The 19,538-nt window shown below is 44.3% G+C and overlaps 1 protein-coding gene across 10 annotated transcripts in view; it reads left to right on the forward strand.

Moving 5' to 3' along the window:
• Positions 1–19,538, forward strand: part of baz2ba (bromodomain adjacent to zinc finger domain, 2Ba) — a 79,804-nt gene that overhangs the window by 33,130 nt on the left and 27,136 nt on the right. For 9 of the 10 annotated variants that reach the window (XM_088295631.1, XM_088295624.1, XM_088295630.1 and 6 more), the window contains exons 3-7: positions 11,644–11,823; positions 17,483–17,674; positions 17,747–17,908; positions 18,717–18,904; positions 19,005–19,196. In XM_088295631.1, coding sequence (XP_088151757.1) covers positions 11,646–11,823; positions 17,483–17,674; positions 17,747–17,908; positions 18,717–18,904; positions 19,005–19,196 — 912 coding nt within the window. In that variant the 5' untranslated portion in view covers positions 11,644–11,645. Of the gene's footprint in view, positions 1–3,403; positions 3,499–11,643; positions 11,824–17,482; positions 17,675–17,746; positions 17,909–18,716; positions 18,905–19,004; positions 19,197–19,538 lie in introns of those variants that run through there. The other variant, XM_088295626.1, reaches the window with a different exon arrangement.

Consider the following 19,538-nt stretch of genomic DNA (forward strand, 5'->3'; position numbering starts at 1 on the left):
CCAAAGCGTCGTTCCCTAATTGTAGGTGCGTTTGGAAATGACCTCCGAGCGCGCACTGCTTCAGCACAACCGTTCGGAGACTCGAGCCCTGTTCAGACGTGCCGTTGGCTTATTTGGAGTGCGGCAAAAAAGGGGAGCGCCGGACGAAGCCCAGTTTGTCAAACGGTCAAACAACAACTGTTGATTGGTTTTGATTTTTGGCTGTGTTCAGAAATGAATGGGAGGGGATCACACTCTGAACACACCCCCACACACACACCCCCACCCCGTTGTGACAGCAAACGAGTTCCGGTTGGACGAAACTTGCGCTAAACAACGGGAAATCTTTTTCTTTCTACCGTTATAAAATAACTTACTTAACAAGAATACCGTGTTGGTTATTGCACTTTTTGATGCTGTAAATCTTTGTTGTTTTTGTAAGCAAAGCCAAATTCTTAACTCCAGTTGCCATGACAACTACTAGTGTGTGTTCTAATTTCCCGCTAATTTCCATGACACCATATGGGAAGCGCTTTGTTACCGCTCCAGCTGTTGTGAAATGCAATATAAAAATCAAATTGTGTTCAACTACTACTTCCGTTTCTTCTTTTGACGCTAGACAAATTCTTAAGGTGCATTCCCACTCCCGTCATTGGCATTTACTACCAAGAAGATGTGATGCATGAGAATGACAACTACTTGTTCTTGTTCTTCTTCCTGCATTTCTCATTCGACGTTCTTTTGGCATTTGACAAATAGTTTTGGTGCATTACCACCACCACATTCTGGCCGCCGGTGATAATGCAGCAAAATCATTTTCACCTACAACAACAATTAAGAAGCATGGATTTTGGGTGACAGCCGAAGCTCTAATATTAGGTTCACGTCATACCTGAATAGGAGTTGCAGGACTAGCCAAACTTTGTGTAAAATAAATAAAGGGTGACTTATTGTCCCCCAAAAAATGGCGCGTGCCATATTTCCGAGGTAAAAAGCTTTTCCTGTGTGGCTTGGAGGAATATGGCGTGAAAATAATTTGATTTCTGATTAGTCCTCATAACTTGAAGCAATAAAATAAAGTTGAGGTTTCAACTTTGCACAAAGTTTTAAAAGGGTTGCACAGTATTGGTGAAAATTGGCAATTTTTGAGAGTTTGGGAAGATTCTAATAACTTGAATGGAAAATGTTGAGCGCCGAGTTTTACTGAAGCCTTTGCGTGAAGTCCACACGTCTGTAAATGTATTGAGCAGGTTCAGAGACCAGACCGACTCAAGTCAAATTATTTATGTTTAATGCCCAACTATACTTTGGAAGCCTCTTCAGATTCCTTAATGCTATCAAAACATAGGCATGAACATTGCGATTTAGGACAATGAGTTCAAGTGGAATGTTGTCATGTACAGTGTAAGTTTTGTCCCTTCCAGAAAGCTTTATCTCCATTTCAAGGAATAATATCCATCTATCCATAATGTATGTCTCCCATCAGGAAGCAAAAGAAAAAATTCACAGAGAGAAACTCCTGACTTGAATAACTTGCAAAATGTCATTCTCACGCTAAATCAGTCCACGTAGCGCTGCACTTGCAAGAATTGTGCTTGTGTTGCTTTGGAGTCGACTCAAATTCATTTTCCGTCAGCCTTCCATTTGGGGGATATTCTGCTTTATTCACATAAATTGTAGCATTGGAAAATGTGGCCAGTTGTTCACAATTGGAACCTTACGATAGATTTGACTACGTCCTGGTCAAAAATTGAAAAGAGGATTTCCTGCCTGTTAATGTTCTTGTGCATGCAAAAATGGAGCGGTAAATGTTGGAACTGAAAGTAGGAAATAACACAATTTGTTGTGACACATTGGAACATCCGTTGCCCGGAACGGAATGGACTCCATCTGCTCCGGACAGTTTGGCCAGTGGGGAAGGAAGAAATGCAGCAACACAAAATGACATTCTTCAGCACGATATAATTCCGAGGCCGTAAACGAGCATGAGAAGTTCCAGTCAAGAATAAGTGAACGCAGTTCTCATACCTCCACAGAAATGGTTTTTGTCTTACAAGTGAAGTGCAACCGGCACAAGTGGCTGGAACGAAGGCTCACCACTCCTTCGGTTGCTTCGTTCTCATTTGTTTTGCCGTTTTAAATGCATTAAGCATATGTGGAATACTCTGCTTCTTCTTAATTCAATCACTAATCGTCCTCCTCGGGCCCGAAAAACGGACCGTTTGCTCTTTGGGGCAATGTTGGAATCATTTTCACAGAAAATTCCCTCTCATTTTTTTTCGTCTTTTGGACGGAAAAGATAAATCACAACCGCACTAATAAAATACAAAAAGTTTAGAAGACAACAGAAGAGTTGCAGGTTTAAGTCTGCTTCAGTCAAATACAAAAATCGAGCAATTTCAAATGAAACGGCAAAAACTGTTTGTAGATTTTGCTTTGAAACATCAACAGCAAGCAATGAGAACAAATTCATTACAAATTGCTCGAATGCATTTAACACCGTCACGACCAGCTCAGGTCAAATGAGTGTACTCTCTGCCATCTACAGCCGTCAAAATGGCAGTCAATGAGTTTGAATAACTTTTTCCTTTTCGATTTGTGCCGAGGCTAAATGTGATGTTAAACACTTAAGAATTTCTATTTCCTGCAATTGATCTCCGTGTGAGCCCGGTTGTATCATTTGTATCGAAGCACAATGTTTAAAGCCCGAGGGTGCAATTTCTGCAAATGATTACGTCGGCCCTGCAATGCTGCAATTGACGCTCCGGAAACTGGATAGAGCGAGTGCAAAGTGAGCAAATGCATGTCGAACGTACGTTGTAATTAACGGTCACATTTGTTTACCAATTCTCCTCACCTCACACGTTGAACTTGGGGGATCATCAAAGAGGTTCCTGGAAGGTACGCTGGAAAAAAATAAAGGCATGCTTCTGCTCTGCGTGAGTTTGAAGGAAGAGTAACTTATTGATTGACGGTCATAAACAGATAATGTCGCTGGTGTGCTCACGATTAAGCTTCAGAATATTCCAAAGTCAAGTCATAGCCGTTGGGTTCGGTTCTGCCCCCCAAAAGTGAACATCAAGCTCTAGCCTCCATATTTCATTCGTCTCAAATATGCACTCTAGCGCAAGGATCAGATATGTGATGCCAAAACCTGAGACAGGACCTTTCATTTAACGTACGAAAGAACTTTCAAGTCAATTCTATTAATGGAAGCTTGCGAGAAATGAAAAAAAAAATGGTCTATGTGTGCGCGCGCCTCTCTGCGCATCATCAGGACGGTGGTGTTGTGCGCTTGAGTCATTACGGTCGGCAAATGTGGCGAGCAGATCACGTTCATTCTGCCGACGCGTAATGAGCGTCGAGGCTGTCGGATGAGCGAGGAACAAGCAGAGGGAGAAGATCAAATTCATCAGGGATGATTGTCTGCCGCACATTGCCGTTTTGTTGATGCCAACACCCTGCGCTGTTACCATGGCGAGAATAATTAGCTCTGGCTGGATGCAGATGTGCATGAGCGTAAGAGAGGAGAATTTGTTATTGAGCTGACTGCATGATATTTGAAATGGTGCATTATGGGTGTGTATGCGCGCATACAGTACACGTTCACTTCATCTATTTCTGGACAGGAAATGGGAGTGGTGCGATATGCGTTGGAGCCGAGTAGCACGATTCTGTCACACATTTTTTTTTTTGGACATCAAACGCTATGTGACAAGCCGATCTTATTCCTCTCCGGCGAGTCATCACCGTGTCCCGAAATCACATTATTGTCACCGGGAAGCCGGCAGTGACGGATGTTGAGTCGGGGTGTTGATTCCAGCCTTTGGCAACCACGGTGCGCTTGAAAAGGCAAATAAAGCCATTCGGCAAAAGGCAATTTCTTGTTGTTTCAAAAAAAAAACAAAAGACACAAAATGCGGCGTGCTGCTGCTTTTGATTTATTATTTAAAGCCTCTTACGCGGAAATGGAGGCGTGACTTAGGACAGTGACCGGTCGCTGGGAACATCCGTCCCATATGCTTCCACACTGGATGTGGATCATATCGTTGACCTTTTTGCCCTGGCCCGGAAGTAAGCGGCTCTTGTGCGGTAAGCGCCACTGTCACATGGCGGCGGCGGCGGCGGCGGCGGCGGCAGGCAGGCGGGCAGGCAGGCGTCGGTGTGACTGTCATAAGACCTGTGGCCAGCAGCGCAGCCAGGGCGAGCTGAGGCGTGGTGAGCGATGGTGCCCATCCCCAACGAGGCCCGCGCTGCCATCTGTCACCGGACACGTGGAGGACTCAGGGAGGGGCCTTCGTCACTAGTTGTTGACACCTAGGCAGGCCGCACTGGGGCATGCTCTCTATCTCTCTTTGTCCGCTGTGCCTCAGGTTTGGTCGTGATACAACATGTATATGTATATACGTATGTATATATGTGTATATGTATATGTCTATATATATGTATATGTATATATATATATATATATATATATATGTGTGTATATATGTGTGTCTGCCTTTTTGTGTTGCTTTATGTATTGGACAACTACGTCTGTGTGAATATCTCCCCCAGAATAGAATTTAATGCAAATTTTTCAATTAGATTTTTAGTCACATTTTACGACGACTGCTGGCAAAGTTTCTAAAACAGCGTATTGTGTGTATTTAAATATAGGAGGTGCTTTTCGTTGTGTGTTTAGTTCCGGGCTTCAAAGACTGCCGTCGCCTTGACGAAATGCCATCATTTGGAAAAATGAAGCAGAAAACAAGCGGCTCAGATAATGGATGAATGGATTGGCAATGTCATACACACGCAGTTTCACCCACTGTTGTCTCTCAATAAAGCTGACCTGACCGTTGACAATATATTGGGACTTTTATTTTGCGCAGTGTTTAGTGAGCCATCACGACGTGTCTTCCAATCACAAAGCTCATGAAAACATATGTATGGTAGTAACGGTAAAAAAAAAAACCCAACAGAAGCCACACCTGAGGATGGAGTTCATTCTCTTGAACGCACCTCATGCATGTCCGGTGTCGTAGCGACGACGACTACCAATGCGCTGACGACCTCAAAGTGCTGAAAGTGCTTTCATAGCACAGCACGACCTTTCCTTAAACGTGTCACAACCGATAGTGGAGCGAATCCAAGCATGCGCTAAGGATAAGAATGCACTCCCAAAACGATCCATGTCCAGCTCACCCATGACATTTCCGCAAGCTACGAGCTGAACTTGCCTCAAAACCGCAATGCTCACTTAAAGAGAGTGCAGAATGACGTGACTCTACCGCTTGTTGGATAAGCAACAAGATGCATTCAGAACATTTCAACCTTCTGCACTTGAATCATTTTCCTTCAATTCTAATGTTCTGATGATCATGTGAAGCCCAAATCAAAATCACGATTCCATTTTCAATTGACATAAATTGGATCTACCCTGTGAGAACGTCTGCTGCTAATGAGTTGGGGACCTTCTCTGCCTCTTCTTGCTGTTCATGACGCAACATCTGTTTCTGTGGATCTCGGTGCTGCCTGGCACGACACTCAATAAAATGGTGTCTGTCATGAAGACAAAATGTCATCGCATTTGTTTTGGTGCACTCAAATTATATTGACTTAATCTAGACTTTTAATGACAGTTTACAGAGCAACGTGTGCCCGCTTTGAAAATTTCAGGTATGGGAGTAATGTCTCTGCTAATGTCACATTAAATTGACATTTTATTGGAGAAGAATTGTAAAACGTATCCACCCTTCATGAACGATTTTGAAGAAGTGCGTTTGTCAAAGGGTTCCCATGTGGACACAAGTAGCGACATTGTTTTCTGTAAAAAAAACAACACAAAAAAAGTGTAGTTTTTCTGATGAGAACCCATTTTTAAAATGTCACACTTGGCTTGTCTCATAAATATTGTGTGGCCAAAACAACGTCAGGAATGGAAGTGAAAGTGAATGAAATGACAGATTAAAAAAAAAACGATACAAGGGGTCAGGCAAGCACTCCATTGCCGCGAGCAAGATGATCTTTGTCCGTTGGGCTGCGCGGGACAAACGTGTGCCTTGCCGCTCCAAAACGGTCCCACATCAACGCTTCTCCAAATAAGAGCAAAGCGTGCTTGCGTCAAGCTCTTTGGCACTTCCAGTTGAATTGAAAACATGGATTTCAACATCAAACTGTTCAACCAAACCAGCAAACGGAAACGTACTCGCATAATGCGCCACAAACAGGCCGACGCAGTTTTGATTCTCTTAATCATTTGTCAACTTTCGACTTTGGGCACGGTTGTCTGTGAATGAAGTCCGCGGCGCTTTTTGCTCGACGAGGAGAGCTCGTGTGGCAGATGCAGTCACGATGCCACCACCGCGTGTCTTTGAATGGGGTCAGGGCATCGCACGGAATAATGCATTTGCCTCCCGAGCGCTCCTTCCATTACGGCCGGAGAAGAGACATTGTGTCCACACTCTGATTACCACTGATCCATGCTGATGACTCTGTTGGCGGATTATCTCAGTTAGTATCCGCCATCTGTTACTCGGGGTGTGCGTGTGTGCGATTGTTGTCAGGGTAAGGAGGGAATGGGGCAGCGTTTGATGTTGGAAGACGTACTGATTTGAGATTGATTTTTGTTCAATTGCCGCATGCATCCGTTCGGCTTGCACCGTATATGGGTCCCGAAAAAGCACGCAATGACATTTATTTCGTCGTGGCACTTCTGCACGACAGCAACAGAATGGCCAGCGTGGAGAGTCACCACATGAAGCTCTTGTGCAATTTGGGATGAGTTTCACCTCCCAGTCCAAGTTGAACACGTAAAACACAATCAAGTAATCGTGACAGCATTGATTATCTGACCCAAATGAGTTGAAACGGTCCCCACGTGACAATGTTAATTGGACAAAATGATTCGACAAGTTTTCCCGAGACGCGAGGTTCCTGCCCGACACCCATTGAATGTTCTCCACTGTCCGATATTTGAATAAATGAAATGTGTGGTTGCCGTTTTCGCTTTTAGCCATGCTATCGTTTTGGGACTGCGACAGCACTACATCGAGCGCTTGTGAAGCAGCACAGGGCAGTATAGCGCCACTCTGTGTCCTTTCTACACTTGAACTCCCCACCCCCAAAGGCGCCATAAACGCACGGTTGTGTTTATAGCGATCCAATCTCCCGAAAGGTTGTTGCATCCGGCGACTATTAGCCGCCTGCGTTGACAGCTGGGCCTACTGGTGGCGCTCTGGTACACACCTTCTAAATCATAAATTCTCTCCCTTCTCCTTGCAACTGCAAGACCTCAGATTTGCGCTCGCAGCGCTTCTTGTTGATTGGCTGCCGCTTTTCAAGTCAAATTGATTGAGCGGCTCACAAATATTGTAGCATTTGGCCACGGCGGCGTATGCTCTTAATGACCTATAAAATCAAGCTAATTCCGATGCTCAATCCATTTTCATTTCTCATCACGAAGTCAGGATTGGATCTTTAAATACCTCGGCGCCGCATTAGTCTCGCACTCGTTGCCTTTTGACGATACGCAAGCAAGCTTAATGCTCTCACCGTTATTGGATCGAATTGCTTTGCGTGATCAGTTTGTGGTCGGCGCCGGAAGATGGACCCGCCTCGCACGCTTTTCTCCCCCTGCTGTCCTTTCTCTCGCCATCTCTCATCCCCAGAAAGAGGCCCTTTGAGAGATGAGAGCAGATGAGGGGGAGGGGAGCGCCGCTTTACACCTCTGCAAAGGAGGGATGGCTTTTTTTTTTTCTTGTTTGTTAGGGAGGGGAATCAATTCTATTCTCATCATCACATTGTGACAACACGAAGCATTCCGCGTGGAGATTGAGAAAATGCACGTTTGCTTTGGTCGTATTTTTTGCCACTTTGTTGTCATTTTTCTCCTCCATCTTTAACATCTCTCATTTCCTCTCTTTGGAAAATGATGCGCTTCACTTAGCAGCTGACACCACATAAGCTTGCTTGTCCTCTGAGACGCAAGCCTTTTGTTTTCATGTACATTATGATAATTATGAAGGGCCACTGCAACACCGCCCCCCCCCCCCTCCATCTTCATCACAATTTTTAATGATTCTTGTTTTTTCTCTTCAGGAGACGCCATAGGCATCAATCTTTTTTTTTGTTGCCACCCAAGCCTCACTTTCTCACGTCGTCTCACTCCATTCAACAGAACGCGTCGACAGTGTGTTGCAATATCGCTAATGTCGCTGTCCTTTGACTGAAAAGAACAGGCCAGACCTTTTCAGATGGGTGCTTTACTTTATTCGCAGATTGGCACCAAAGTACAAATGGACAAAGTTCCAAGATCAGGATGGAATCTTTTTTTTACCTCTCAAGATGCTCGCCAAAGGCACTTGTCGAAAAGTTTTGCTGCCATTCAAAGATGGGGACGTGAACGTCATTGACATTTTCTTCCCTCCATGGGACCTCTTAGCCATGTGACATTGTTTTAAAAGAGGTTTGCTAATAAAGCTTTGTGACGTGGATATGATAGTACACCAGCGCAGTCCGTCCTCCCAAATGTTACCAGATGGCGCTTCCAGGTCAAATCCACGTTTTATACGCTGATCCAAAATGGCACGCTCACGTATTTGTCAGTCTGTGTCTTGAGCTGACGTCGTGCGAAAAGGTGACATTTGCAGGACCTTTGACCTTGCTCATAATTAGACAACCGCCATGTTTTTTTTTGTGGTTTTCCTCCACTGCAGCAATCGCTGCCCAAGATGGATGGCACGGCAGCCTCCTCCCTGTGGACTGCAGCAGGTTTCCTTGTCATCTGCGCCTCTTTCTCACCCCCTCTCGCGCGCTCTCCCTCTCTCTTGTCAGTGTTGCTCCTGGCGAAAGGCTGATACTTGATATTCAGAGGATAGCAGCTTTTGTCTCAGAGATTTAATCAGTGGCTCTGCAGAGGAGTGAGAGGGAGGGGGTGGCAGAAAAGGGGGAAGGCAAAAGAGATGGAGGAAGAGACTGTTTATATGTAATGACACAATAACAAAGCCTGCCTGTAAAACACAATCTGCAAACTGTGCTTTTGAGGGGGATTTCCACTGCTGGATTAGTGTCAGGCAGAGGGATGTGGCAAAAGAGAAGAGAGGAAAAGGTTGACGTGAGAGACCGGGGAGGTGTGTGCAAATGGATGTGTTTGGAATTCCTCTTTGATATTTGTTTGTGTGCACACGTTGCCGACTGTGTGGGCACATTGTTTTTGTAAGCGAAAGCAAATTAAAGTTGGCTAACGTAAGTCTGATGTTTGGCTGGCAAAATATTTCTCGTGAGAGTTTTCTGTTGTCGATTGGTGGATAGTGTGTGACTCGATACTGTTTTAATGCATCATTGACAGGCTGCGAAGGCCTCACAAGATGGCATTTGAAATATTGTGCTCACCCATCACCAATTTTGTCGGCTTCATTGCATGCAAAATGGCGTTTGGGCTTTCAAGTTGTGAGCAGGTGTGTGTTGATTTTGTTTGTGTGTTGTGACTTCAAATTGAGCTTCTGACGCTCCACCGTGAGATGGCGCTCGCAGTCAATTGCGTTGACATTTACCGTTTTTTTATGTTTGCGATGCTTGCAAAATGTCTTTTTTCCCTGAAAGTGAGCGCTGATTCGAAGCAGATGAATTAAAACGTGATCTCATTGGAAACGCTGAGAGCGTGGAATTTCTTTTGTTGTCATTTTTGGGGTTGCTGGAAAAGGTGACTGGCATTTTCAATTTTCATTCATATCAAAGGGAAGGCAAATAATAGTCGCTCATTCACCATTTTGTATTTTTTTTTTGGCATCACTTAATGTCGACACGTAATAATGACAATGACAATAAAGGGATTTCTAATTCTAATTCTAATAATGACACAAAGCATGACCTTAATCTGCATTCTAAGAAATATCGGCTTTATGGTACCTAAAACCTTTGGGTACATATCTTGGGCTTCTAAAGGCAAATGAACCATGAATAAATATGAAAAACAATTGATGTAATTCAATGTTAACTTAAGTTTATTACTTCTCTGACAACGTAAGGTACTTACCACAACGACAATTTCCAAAATCCAAATTTCATGACTTATTAGGAATGTAAGGTAGCAGCAAGTGAGTGGATTGCCAAATGTGTCTTTCTTCCCTTCCGTCTTTCTTCCCTTCCTCACGTTCAGGTTTCATCAAATAAACGTAAAAACATCTCCTCGAAATACAAGCAGAAGAAATCCAAGTTAAAAGCAGCCAATAAATTCCTTGTGGTTTTTAAATATGATTTTAATGAATTTAGAGCCATTAATTGACTCATGCAAAACAGATTGGCTGCCTCGAAGCCAAAGACGTCTGGTGGCCGATGATGTGACGCTACGGCGATTCCAATCGGACAAACGACAATACGGCCCATTTATTTAGAGTCGGATGTGCTTGTTTATTATTTACATTTTGTTTTTAACTCACCTTAAACCTTTGTCTTCATGAAATAAAGACATTTAGAGTTATTTTAATTTGAAAGAAAAGGAACATCTACACAGGTCAGTTTTGACTAACTTTAAAAAATATACCTATTTTATTAGACCAGATATGAATTATATGTCATCCATCACAAATTTGTGTGTAGGTTAATCATTTCCTTCGGAGTTCACTTGCCTACTGGACAAAAAATCAGTTCCAATATTTCTTAAAAAAAAATACATTCCAATCTTAATCAAAGGCATTGATCTCCAACCGCATAGTCGAAACGTTTAATATTGTCGCCCACAAGTTCAGCTGCGGTATGGTGGAAAATGTTGAAATCATGATTAAATAAAATAATGGCAGATTTAAATATAAAAAAAAAAAAAAACAATCCAAAAAAACCCTCAAAAGTTAACGTACGCATTTAAGTCACTAGTACTTTGTCATATATTTGTAACTTGCCCAACACAGCTGACCACAATGATCCAAACAAATCTGTGCCTTCACATTTCAGGAAACATATGGACTGCACTGAACTTTTCTAGACACAATTTAAATATATAAATAACTTCAGCCTACTGACCAACTGAAATTAAAAGTTTTATTTTTGGTTTTCTTTCCCCCCCAAAAAGTATTCTGTGAAATTGCCTTCTATGACACGGCTATGTAGATCTGGATGGAATGGCTGACTAAATACTCCAGAGTGGAAACTTGACAGGGTGTCTTGCATCCAAGCAACAATTTTGTGCTTTGTCATAAGTTGACATCCACGCAGAAGAGAAAGCTCTCCTTCTGCACACGCCATGGCTTTCCACTTCATATCGGAACTGGAAAAAGTCACTGGACGAATATGCCATTTCTACAAAGTTCCCTTTTCCGAGCCAAGCATGCATTTTGTAAATTTGTGGTTAATTCCCGCAATCCGTAAGCGCATTTGGGACAGCTGCAGTTTTCTTGTCTGCCAAAATCCAAATGTGCTCTGTTGTCCGCCATTGGCTCTTCGACGGACGTCCTCCTTGCGAGCTCGCATCGAATCAATAGAAACTGAGCGCCAGTGAGCATGGCTAAATAGAAATATTGTTCAGGGGAAGTCAGATGTGAAAGGGAAAGTGTCAGCGCGTGCGCGAGATGAAAATGTTGTGCAGGTGTTGTCGTGAATGTGTGTGCGTGCGTGCACGAAGGGTTAGGGTGTGTGAGTGTGTGTTTTTTGCTATTGTAACCCCACTGATTGGATTGTGTTTGACAGATATGGAGTCTGGAGAGCGGCTGGCCTCCCCTGCGCCCACCCTGTCTGCTGCGCGCACCTCCTCCCCTGCGGCCTCTTCCTCCTCATCCTCCTCTTCCTCGTCGTCATCTCCCGCTCCCCACTCAAAGAGCAGCCTGGCCCCGAGCCCCTCGGCTCTGGGATCCACCCTTAGCACCTCGGGTAAGCAGCGCTGTGTTTTTATTTTTTTTATTGTTGTTGGGTTGTGCCCTGCGACTGGTCGCCCCGCCAGTCCCGTGTGTACCCCTCAGCTGGAATACGCTCAAGCTCACTTGAACTCCCACGAGGAGAAGATAAGAAAGACGTGGTTCGGAAAAAATGATGGATGGAAATGTTTTCAAATTAAACGTCGTGTACTGGCAAGTCAAAGTCAACGAAACTGTACCTAACGAAACGTTTTCCCAAATAGTTGGCGACTGTAACAACATTTCGCGTCCAGCTTGCACATTTAATTCGGTGATGCTTTCACATTCCACCATTTTGAATCTCGATCCAAACCATTAAGAGTGACAAATGTGGCCACCTTCATGTCGTGATAGCATTCACAAGCCTCCTTTTTTTAGTATGAAAATGAGTTTCCTGCTGCATTCATTATACAGTGAGTAGTATGTGAATACACCTCTTTTGCAACAACTAGGATGCCCCCCCCCGTTAAAAAAGAAAACGCTGACAGCTTTGGTTGCAATTGAAAAGCTGCTGCATTAATGAATCCCAAACAATTAGGGTCTTCTTTTGTGTGAGAAACACAAACATGCTTGGCCACATCTCCTGAGCACCTTCAGCTGCCTCAGTCGAGCGCCGCACGACACTTTGTGTGCACGCGTATGCATTGGATGTGTACATTGTGCGTGCGTGCATGCGTGCGTGCGTGCGTGAGGGAGAGAAAGAGAGCGTCGTCTCTTTTTCATCCACTCAGTGTACGCCCTGCCCGCAATGTTTGGGCAAACTTTATGCTCAAGGATCACATTTGATATTCCAGATCGGACAGATAGGCCCGATGATTTGACCATGAATTTCTCCTCTTTTAAATGTAACATTGATTTCATTTCTAATTGATGAAGCCATCAAATAAACTCCAAAGAACTAACCATCCATCCATGATCTGTCCATGATTTTGTCCACGTGAGTCTTTAGGCGAGAGGCACGGTCGCCAACCAGTCCGGGTTGCGCCCCACCTGTCACTCAAAGTCATCCGGGATAAGCTCCAGTGAGCATGTTCCCTGAATTTTAGGGAAGCCCAAAAAGCATGCCAGATGAATGCAGTCAACGGGACAGTGTCGGCGTGTAGCCCACGAGCCATATGTTGCTCACCTTCTTAACTCACTGGAGGTGTGTGCATTCATTGTCAAGATGTATTTTCAATGATTTGTGTTTTCTCTGGCGCCTCACCTCCCGTACTCTCTTGCTATCGACGCACACGCACGGCAAATCACATTTGCATGCATTTCCTGGAACAGAAGCCAATTTTTCTGTTCCAAGATAAAGGAAGGGAAGCGTCTTTTTTTGCCTTTTCTTGTCCTCTTGGTGTTGCGCTGAAGAAGACGCCATTAAAACATTTCCCTCCTCATGCATTATACATCATTCTGATCCCTCCGTGCCATTACGTGAGCTCAGATTTTCGAGATAAGCGATTTTGGGCCGAGCGTCAAATGAAATGCGAGGCGAGCTCTGTCAACTTTTTGCAAGCAAACCACTTCTTTTGTACTGTATCCCTTTTTTGTGAAACGACGATACGCGACCAGATGCTGTCCATTTAGGCTGAAAGCTTTTCTGTCAAGTCATCTACGTTGAATTAAAAGCCAAATTCAGCCATACTTTGACTTACAAGTTTGTTTGTGTGCGTTCGTTTCGCTTTGTATTGCCAGCAAACATTTGAATTGCAAGTTGCTTCGTAAAGTCAAAGTTTGGCTTCTGGTTTTGCACTTTTTCAATTCTCTTCAGCATTTGGAGCATTAAAGTATTTTTGGAGTGTGTGTAGGGGATTGAACTTGGTGCATTCTGCACATTGTTTTTTTTTATTCTTTACCTTCAATATTGTTACTGTCTGTATTTATCGTAGTGGAGAGAGCATTTATGGCCTTTCCATTCATTTCAATGCGGAAAGTTTTGATTTGAGATCAGAGTAAACTCCGGTATTTTTCTGGAATGAAAGTGCAAGTCAAGCACTATACAGTAGAAGAAAAGGGATGAACTTCCTCTCGTGTTTTGGAACCAGGCGATGTATGTGTTGTTTTGGGTTTTTTTGTTTGTTTTTTTTCCCGCTGGTGCTAGGCACTCAAAAAAAATGTAAAAATGAGTCCAACAATTTGGAGTAAATTAATCTTTTAAATAAATGACAATGTGACGTCTCACTACATGATTTTTTTTTTTATTTTTGCCGAAAAAAAGTTCCCTGAATCGGCATGTCAAAATCAACAAATGAATTAGAAAAGAAACACCTAAGCAGATTTTCTCTTACTATGGAGGAAGACGACAGTTCCCCCCCTTGGTAAATAATAAATAGTCCAAATAGTTTTCAAGTGTCTTACTTGTTTCTAATCCTGTTTTTTCACCTATTTCTATAGTTGTTTTTAACCGTACACTCGTAAAAAACAAACAATAGTATCCCTGAAAATGAGGAATTATATTTTCTTTCATTTCAATGGCAACTAGTATCTTGATTTTTGACCGTTTCACGTTCCAAATGGGCTCACGGAACCGATTAAGTTTGTTTCTACCGTGCAGACAGTGTTGCATTTTGTGTACGTTCAACTGAACGCGGACGTTCAAACTATTGTGCTTCTTTGAAATAAATCACATGTCAATTGTCTTTTGTTTCGTATTCATTTTGACAGGAAACAAAATCACTTTTTATCTTTATATTTCCCTGCCGCCTTTTTAGGTGAGTTGTTATCGGCCACACAAATTGCTTTTATCTTTGAAAAACTTGTTAGTTGGGTCACTCTTAAGTCGAGGTAGCGCTGCACTAGATAACAGATGATGACCATTTAGGTTGAAAGGTTTTCCGTCAAGTGGGTTCTTTCTTCCTACGTCTCAAGTTTAATTAAAAGGAAAAAGGCAGGCTCACAGCAAAGAATGTCAAATGGAATGCAGGTAACATCGGAGATGCAGCGTCATGACAGAGTGTGCTGGCCTTGATTCAAGGTTGAATGTGCCTCTTCGTCTTAAATACGCGAAAAAATGCGCTCAAACAAACGTGCACGTGTCATTGATGAGGATATCACTTGGAGAATAAAAGGCTGATCTGCGCTCGTAGCACTCTCCTCTCCTTCTGGGATCAACTCACGGATGCAATTAACTTAAATCTGTCTGTGGAAATTTGATTGACTGCAACAAACAACAAATTAATCCCCCTTCGGCAGCATCCAAACATGAAAAAAGCGGGCGGTGCAGTTTGTCAGAGTGGAAGGAGGATTGAAACAGGATGAGAACGAGGGCGAGGGAGGGAGTGCGAGCGGGGAGGTAAATCCTCGCTAGCGTTCCTTCCTTGCGTGAATTTTTTTTTTTTAGATTTAATTATTTGCCTTGCGGAAGCCTACATGAATAATGAAGAGGCATTTGCAGATGTCACTTTGTGTTGCCTGGCTAGGGAGGGGCTGAGCCAAGTGTCGGCGTGAGGGTGTTGAAGTTGAGGCGGAGGGCCGGGCCGGGCCGGGCCGGGCCGGGCCCCGCGGACAAAAGCCAGTGCTGTGTATGTTGGCCTTTTGCTGGCTTCACGTTGCAGTCGTTGATCTTTGCATACCGGAACCTGGGCTGGCCAAGCTCGCATTACAAATTCTGCACATCCGAATGACATCCACCAGGCACGTTCTTATGTCGTTGAGCTTGAAGCAAACTCAACTCTACGTCAACCCGGATTGTGGCTGAAGAAAACCGTTTGAGCATTCATTTTGCGTCCTTGATATCCACCTTAAGGTCACATGAGTAGAATCTTTCCGCGATGGTCGCAATATTGCATCGTCTCGAATTGTAAGTCTGTCATCGCAGCTAACTAATGGAGCGTCTTCTCTTCTTCAACACCGGCGCGCACCGTTATTGTCGTGTGCGGCGTAGACATCGTCGGCGGCGTCGGGTGGGGGGGGTGCGGGCCGGGTTAAGGTTAGGGTTCGTTCCCATTAAGGTTCGGCGTTGAGGACCGCGCACGTAAAAGGTAACTGGGGCCGCGTAATGTAGCAAAGTAAAGATAACGATTGCAACAATGGCCTATACGATATGAAAATCACAGAGACATGAAATCATTTTCTAATTGATTTGCTTTCATCTGAATTTGAGGAGTCAAGACGCCAGCCCACCCAATAGTTGCACATATCTCGGGGAATTTCAATGAATTCGCTTTGAACACATTGAGCTCCCTTATTTTGTCGCATGAAAAACACGCACCATACTTGTTTTATTCAATGACAAAAATGCAACCCTTCTTGCCGGTCGGGGATCTCAAAGCTCATAGAGAAGATCTGCAAAGTTGACTGAAGTCCTTAATTGTTCATGCAACAAATTCATCGTGAGGCGACTGTTTTATGCAAATTGAAATGTTGAAGCTGGATTTTTATACAAAAGAGAGATGCTATCATGTGTTTTGGTTTCATTTCAACCCATCCAGACGAGGTATCATTTAAAATATCTTCATTGTGATCATGGCACATGCGGTGCAGATGCAAAAGAGGTGCACTTAATTCTTAGACCCGTCAGATGCAAGCTTAAATCTCGGCGTTACGAACATGAAAGCATTTGGAATATATTCCTATTTTTCCGCATGGAAAAAAAAGTTAACGGCTCGTCTTGATTGTGGGCTTGTAAAGAGCCGGACTGATGCAAATTGTTTCTGGTCCCGACTGGATGTATGATTGCAGAACTGCGAGCGAGCATGTTAGCATCGGACCCATTCTCCATATAGAACAGATGTGTTTGTGCCATCAGAGGAGCTCCTTAAACTGCACTGAAAATAGCCACAGTGCATTTGTTTAAAAAAGAAGGGACTGAAATCCAACTTTCCGAATGTTGTCCATTTCTTGAGTGTGTGCGTGTGCATCCTAGTTTGACATATTCATCTGCGCCTTGCACAACACACTCCTTTTCTTTCCCCGCATGTATATGACTTGCTTATGCAGAAGCATCATGCAGGCGTGCGCTCCTTTTCTGGAGCAGAAATTGAATTTGCATGAAATCTGCTCACGCCAAATTGCATCTGACCCCGGGAGGAGGTAATATGCGGCAGCCGCCCCTGTCGGAAATGATTGTGCTCAGGAAAAGTCTCGGCGACGACGATGTTGATGAAGTATTCCTCTGTGGTGAAATCGAATACCGAAGAAGTCGTCCTCAATGAAAAATATCGCATATTGTGGAGTGGTCCATGACGACGACACAGTTCGTTCTACCAGTATACGCACTGTGTCAATGTCCTCAAATTCTATCGCTTTGTTTCAGAATGAGGTTAATTCTTTGAATGAATTCCGCCAAGCCGAAAAAGAAATAACCAAAAGTAAATGTCGGCCGGAAGTACTCCTCAAAAACAAAGCGCTCTTATTTCTATAAAGTCTTTTCTGCTTGCAGTCTTTCACCTATCTCAGATAATATATTATTATTGAACGATTGCAATTTGATGGAAAGTGCTTTGTTGCAGCGCCAGCGCTTGTGAAATGCGATGTATAAGTCTATTACGTTTCTGACGAAGAAGATAAAAGTGTCCTTGAACGATTCTCATTGAAATGTATTTGCCATATGCCAAATGTATTATACTTGTCTCCTCCCATGTTGAAAGTTTGGCCGCCCTAGCTGACGATGACGGCGTTTGAAAACGTTGACTTGGCTTGATTTGTCGCAGGCCGTCTGTTTGGAGCAGCTGGAGAGCAGCCCTTCATTGGCTCCACATTGTCAAGTGCCTTTCCTCTGGTCAACCACCCGGCCTTCGGGGCGCTCTACACTGCTGGAATGGGCAGGCCAGAGTTTGGGGGCCTTGGCTCCCTCGGCATGTCAGCCGCTCTGGCTGCCCACCCCCAGCTCGGAGCCTTGTCAGGTAAGGAGAGCCAGGTGCCAAAACGCCGCCAACCTTGAACCGTCAACGCAGTGTTTCTCCTCCTCTGGACAGAGTGGTGGCGAGCCGCCGAAGCCCACGGCCGAGGAGCCGCCGCCTTTCTCCCTTCTTTCATCGGGTTCCCGCCGTTCTTTAGCCCACATATTCAGCCAAACCACAGCGCCAGTCCTGTTCAGATGAGATTGCCCGGCAAGAATAGCCAAGAGCCACCGAAAGGTTTGCCACCCCGACACATCGGACTCATCTTGAAAGCGAATGTCAGAGAACATCTCACCTTGCGTGTGACGGTCAAACACGATGCGTTCAGGGGACGCCACTCGATGCATTGAACCCAATTTCTCCTCATGAAATAGTCATTAATGGACTGCAAAGGCAAAATGTCAGCCTCCGAAACCCGTTTTTAGCATTTCGTCAACACCCTCGATACGAGTAGGCTCCTCAGCATCCCCGTGAAGACAATTCCGAAGAACGACTGTCGGTAGGAAATGTTTGTCCTGCTACGCAGTCAATTTGCGAGAGTACATTTGACTCCAAAAGAGTATTTGGTCCCAGGAAAGAGTCAAATATTCAGCGAAAAGTGTCGATTTTACCCCCGAAGGAATTCAGCATCACAAAAGTTGTATTCTGGTTTCATTTTTTTTCTTTTTGTCGTCTGGTGGCATCAAAGAGTTAATGATTTCCATTGGCAGGGATTCTGAGCTCTCACAACGTAGGGGAAAGGGAAGAAGTCTTGCCCCATGACCACGTTTTCTCTTCATATGAATCCGAATGATAGGATGGCGGTGCCATTTTCACTGAAAGCAAATTTCACAATCATGCTCTTTTTCAAGACAAAACCTTTTGGTCTTCTTTTTTTGGGGGGTTTTCTGCACCCTTTCACGATGCCGGCCATTAGCATCGGCCTTGAATATTTGGCAGCCAGCATCAAACACGGCTATAAAATCAATATTTGCCTTAGTCCATTCTGCACTTGCTTCGACTGTGCGTGAAAAGTGAATGGTGACGTTGTTCTTTCTGTTTCAAGGGCTGAATGGCGCGGTAAATGGCAGCGGTGTCTGTGCGCCCACAACGCAGCCCGGGAGCTTTTGTATCAGTCCAACACCCGTCCAGACATCCACCAATCTAACCAAAAAAGCCGAGCCGTCCGATAGTTCCTGTCAGAATAGCCCGGCTCAAATGGCGGAAAAAGCCACTCCCAAAACGAAGGAAAGGGTAAGTTGGAGGTTCTCAGGATTTGACCAGTTTAAACAAAGTGATGGCGTCTGTTCAATGGAGATGTGATGATTCTTTTTTTGTCCTTTTCTCAACTCAGAGGCAACGTAAGAAGGCAGGAGAGGCTCCCGGAGGAAGTAACAGTGAGAGCGGCACTTCTTCCGATAGCTCAAGCGACGGCTCCCTCAGCAGTGATTTGGAGGACCTCGCCGAGGATGATGAAGAGGACGATGATGAAGACGAGGACGATGACTTGTCGGACTCGGAGAAACAGATAAAGAAGAAATCTAAGGTGAAGCTCCGCACGGTGGCGCCAAAGCGCTAATTGCCTTCAGCGAGGACTCGAACGAACGACTCCTCCTTTCGTTAGCATCGTACAAAGCGTCCGTTTGTTTCGAAAGACGCAACTGGAGCAGTACAAAAATCGATATTCATCAAATGACGGGAAGTGGAGTACGACGTGCCGTCGCCAGAGATGTCGATTGTGAAATGTCTTCGCGTGGCAGAGGCCTACGCGTGTGCGTAGCTCGTCGAACAAATTGGATGGAATTTGAAATGGGATGGCTTCGAGAAACGCTTCCATTTCTTGTTCAGTTTGAAATGACGACGCAAAGCGCTACGGATTCTAAACAAC

Source organism: Idiotropiscis lumnitzeri, chromosome 5 (genome assembly GCF_059441095.1).
Source record: "Idiotropiscis lumnitzeri isolate Australia: NSW breed Sydney's pygmy pipehorse chromosome 5, RoL_Ilum_1.0, whole genome shotgun sequence".
NCBI classification, from domain to species: Eukaryota; Metazoa; Chordata; class Actinopteri; order Syngnathiformes; family Syngnathidae; genus Idiotropiscis; species Idiotropiscis lumnitzeri.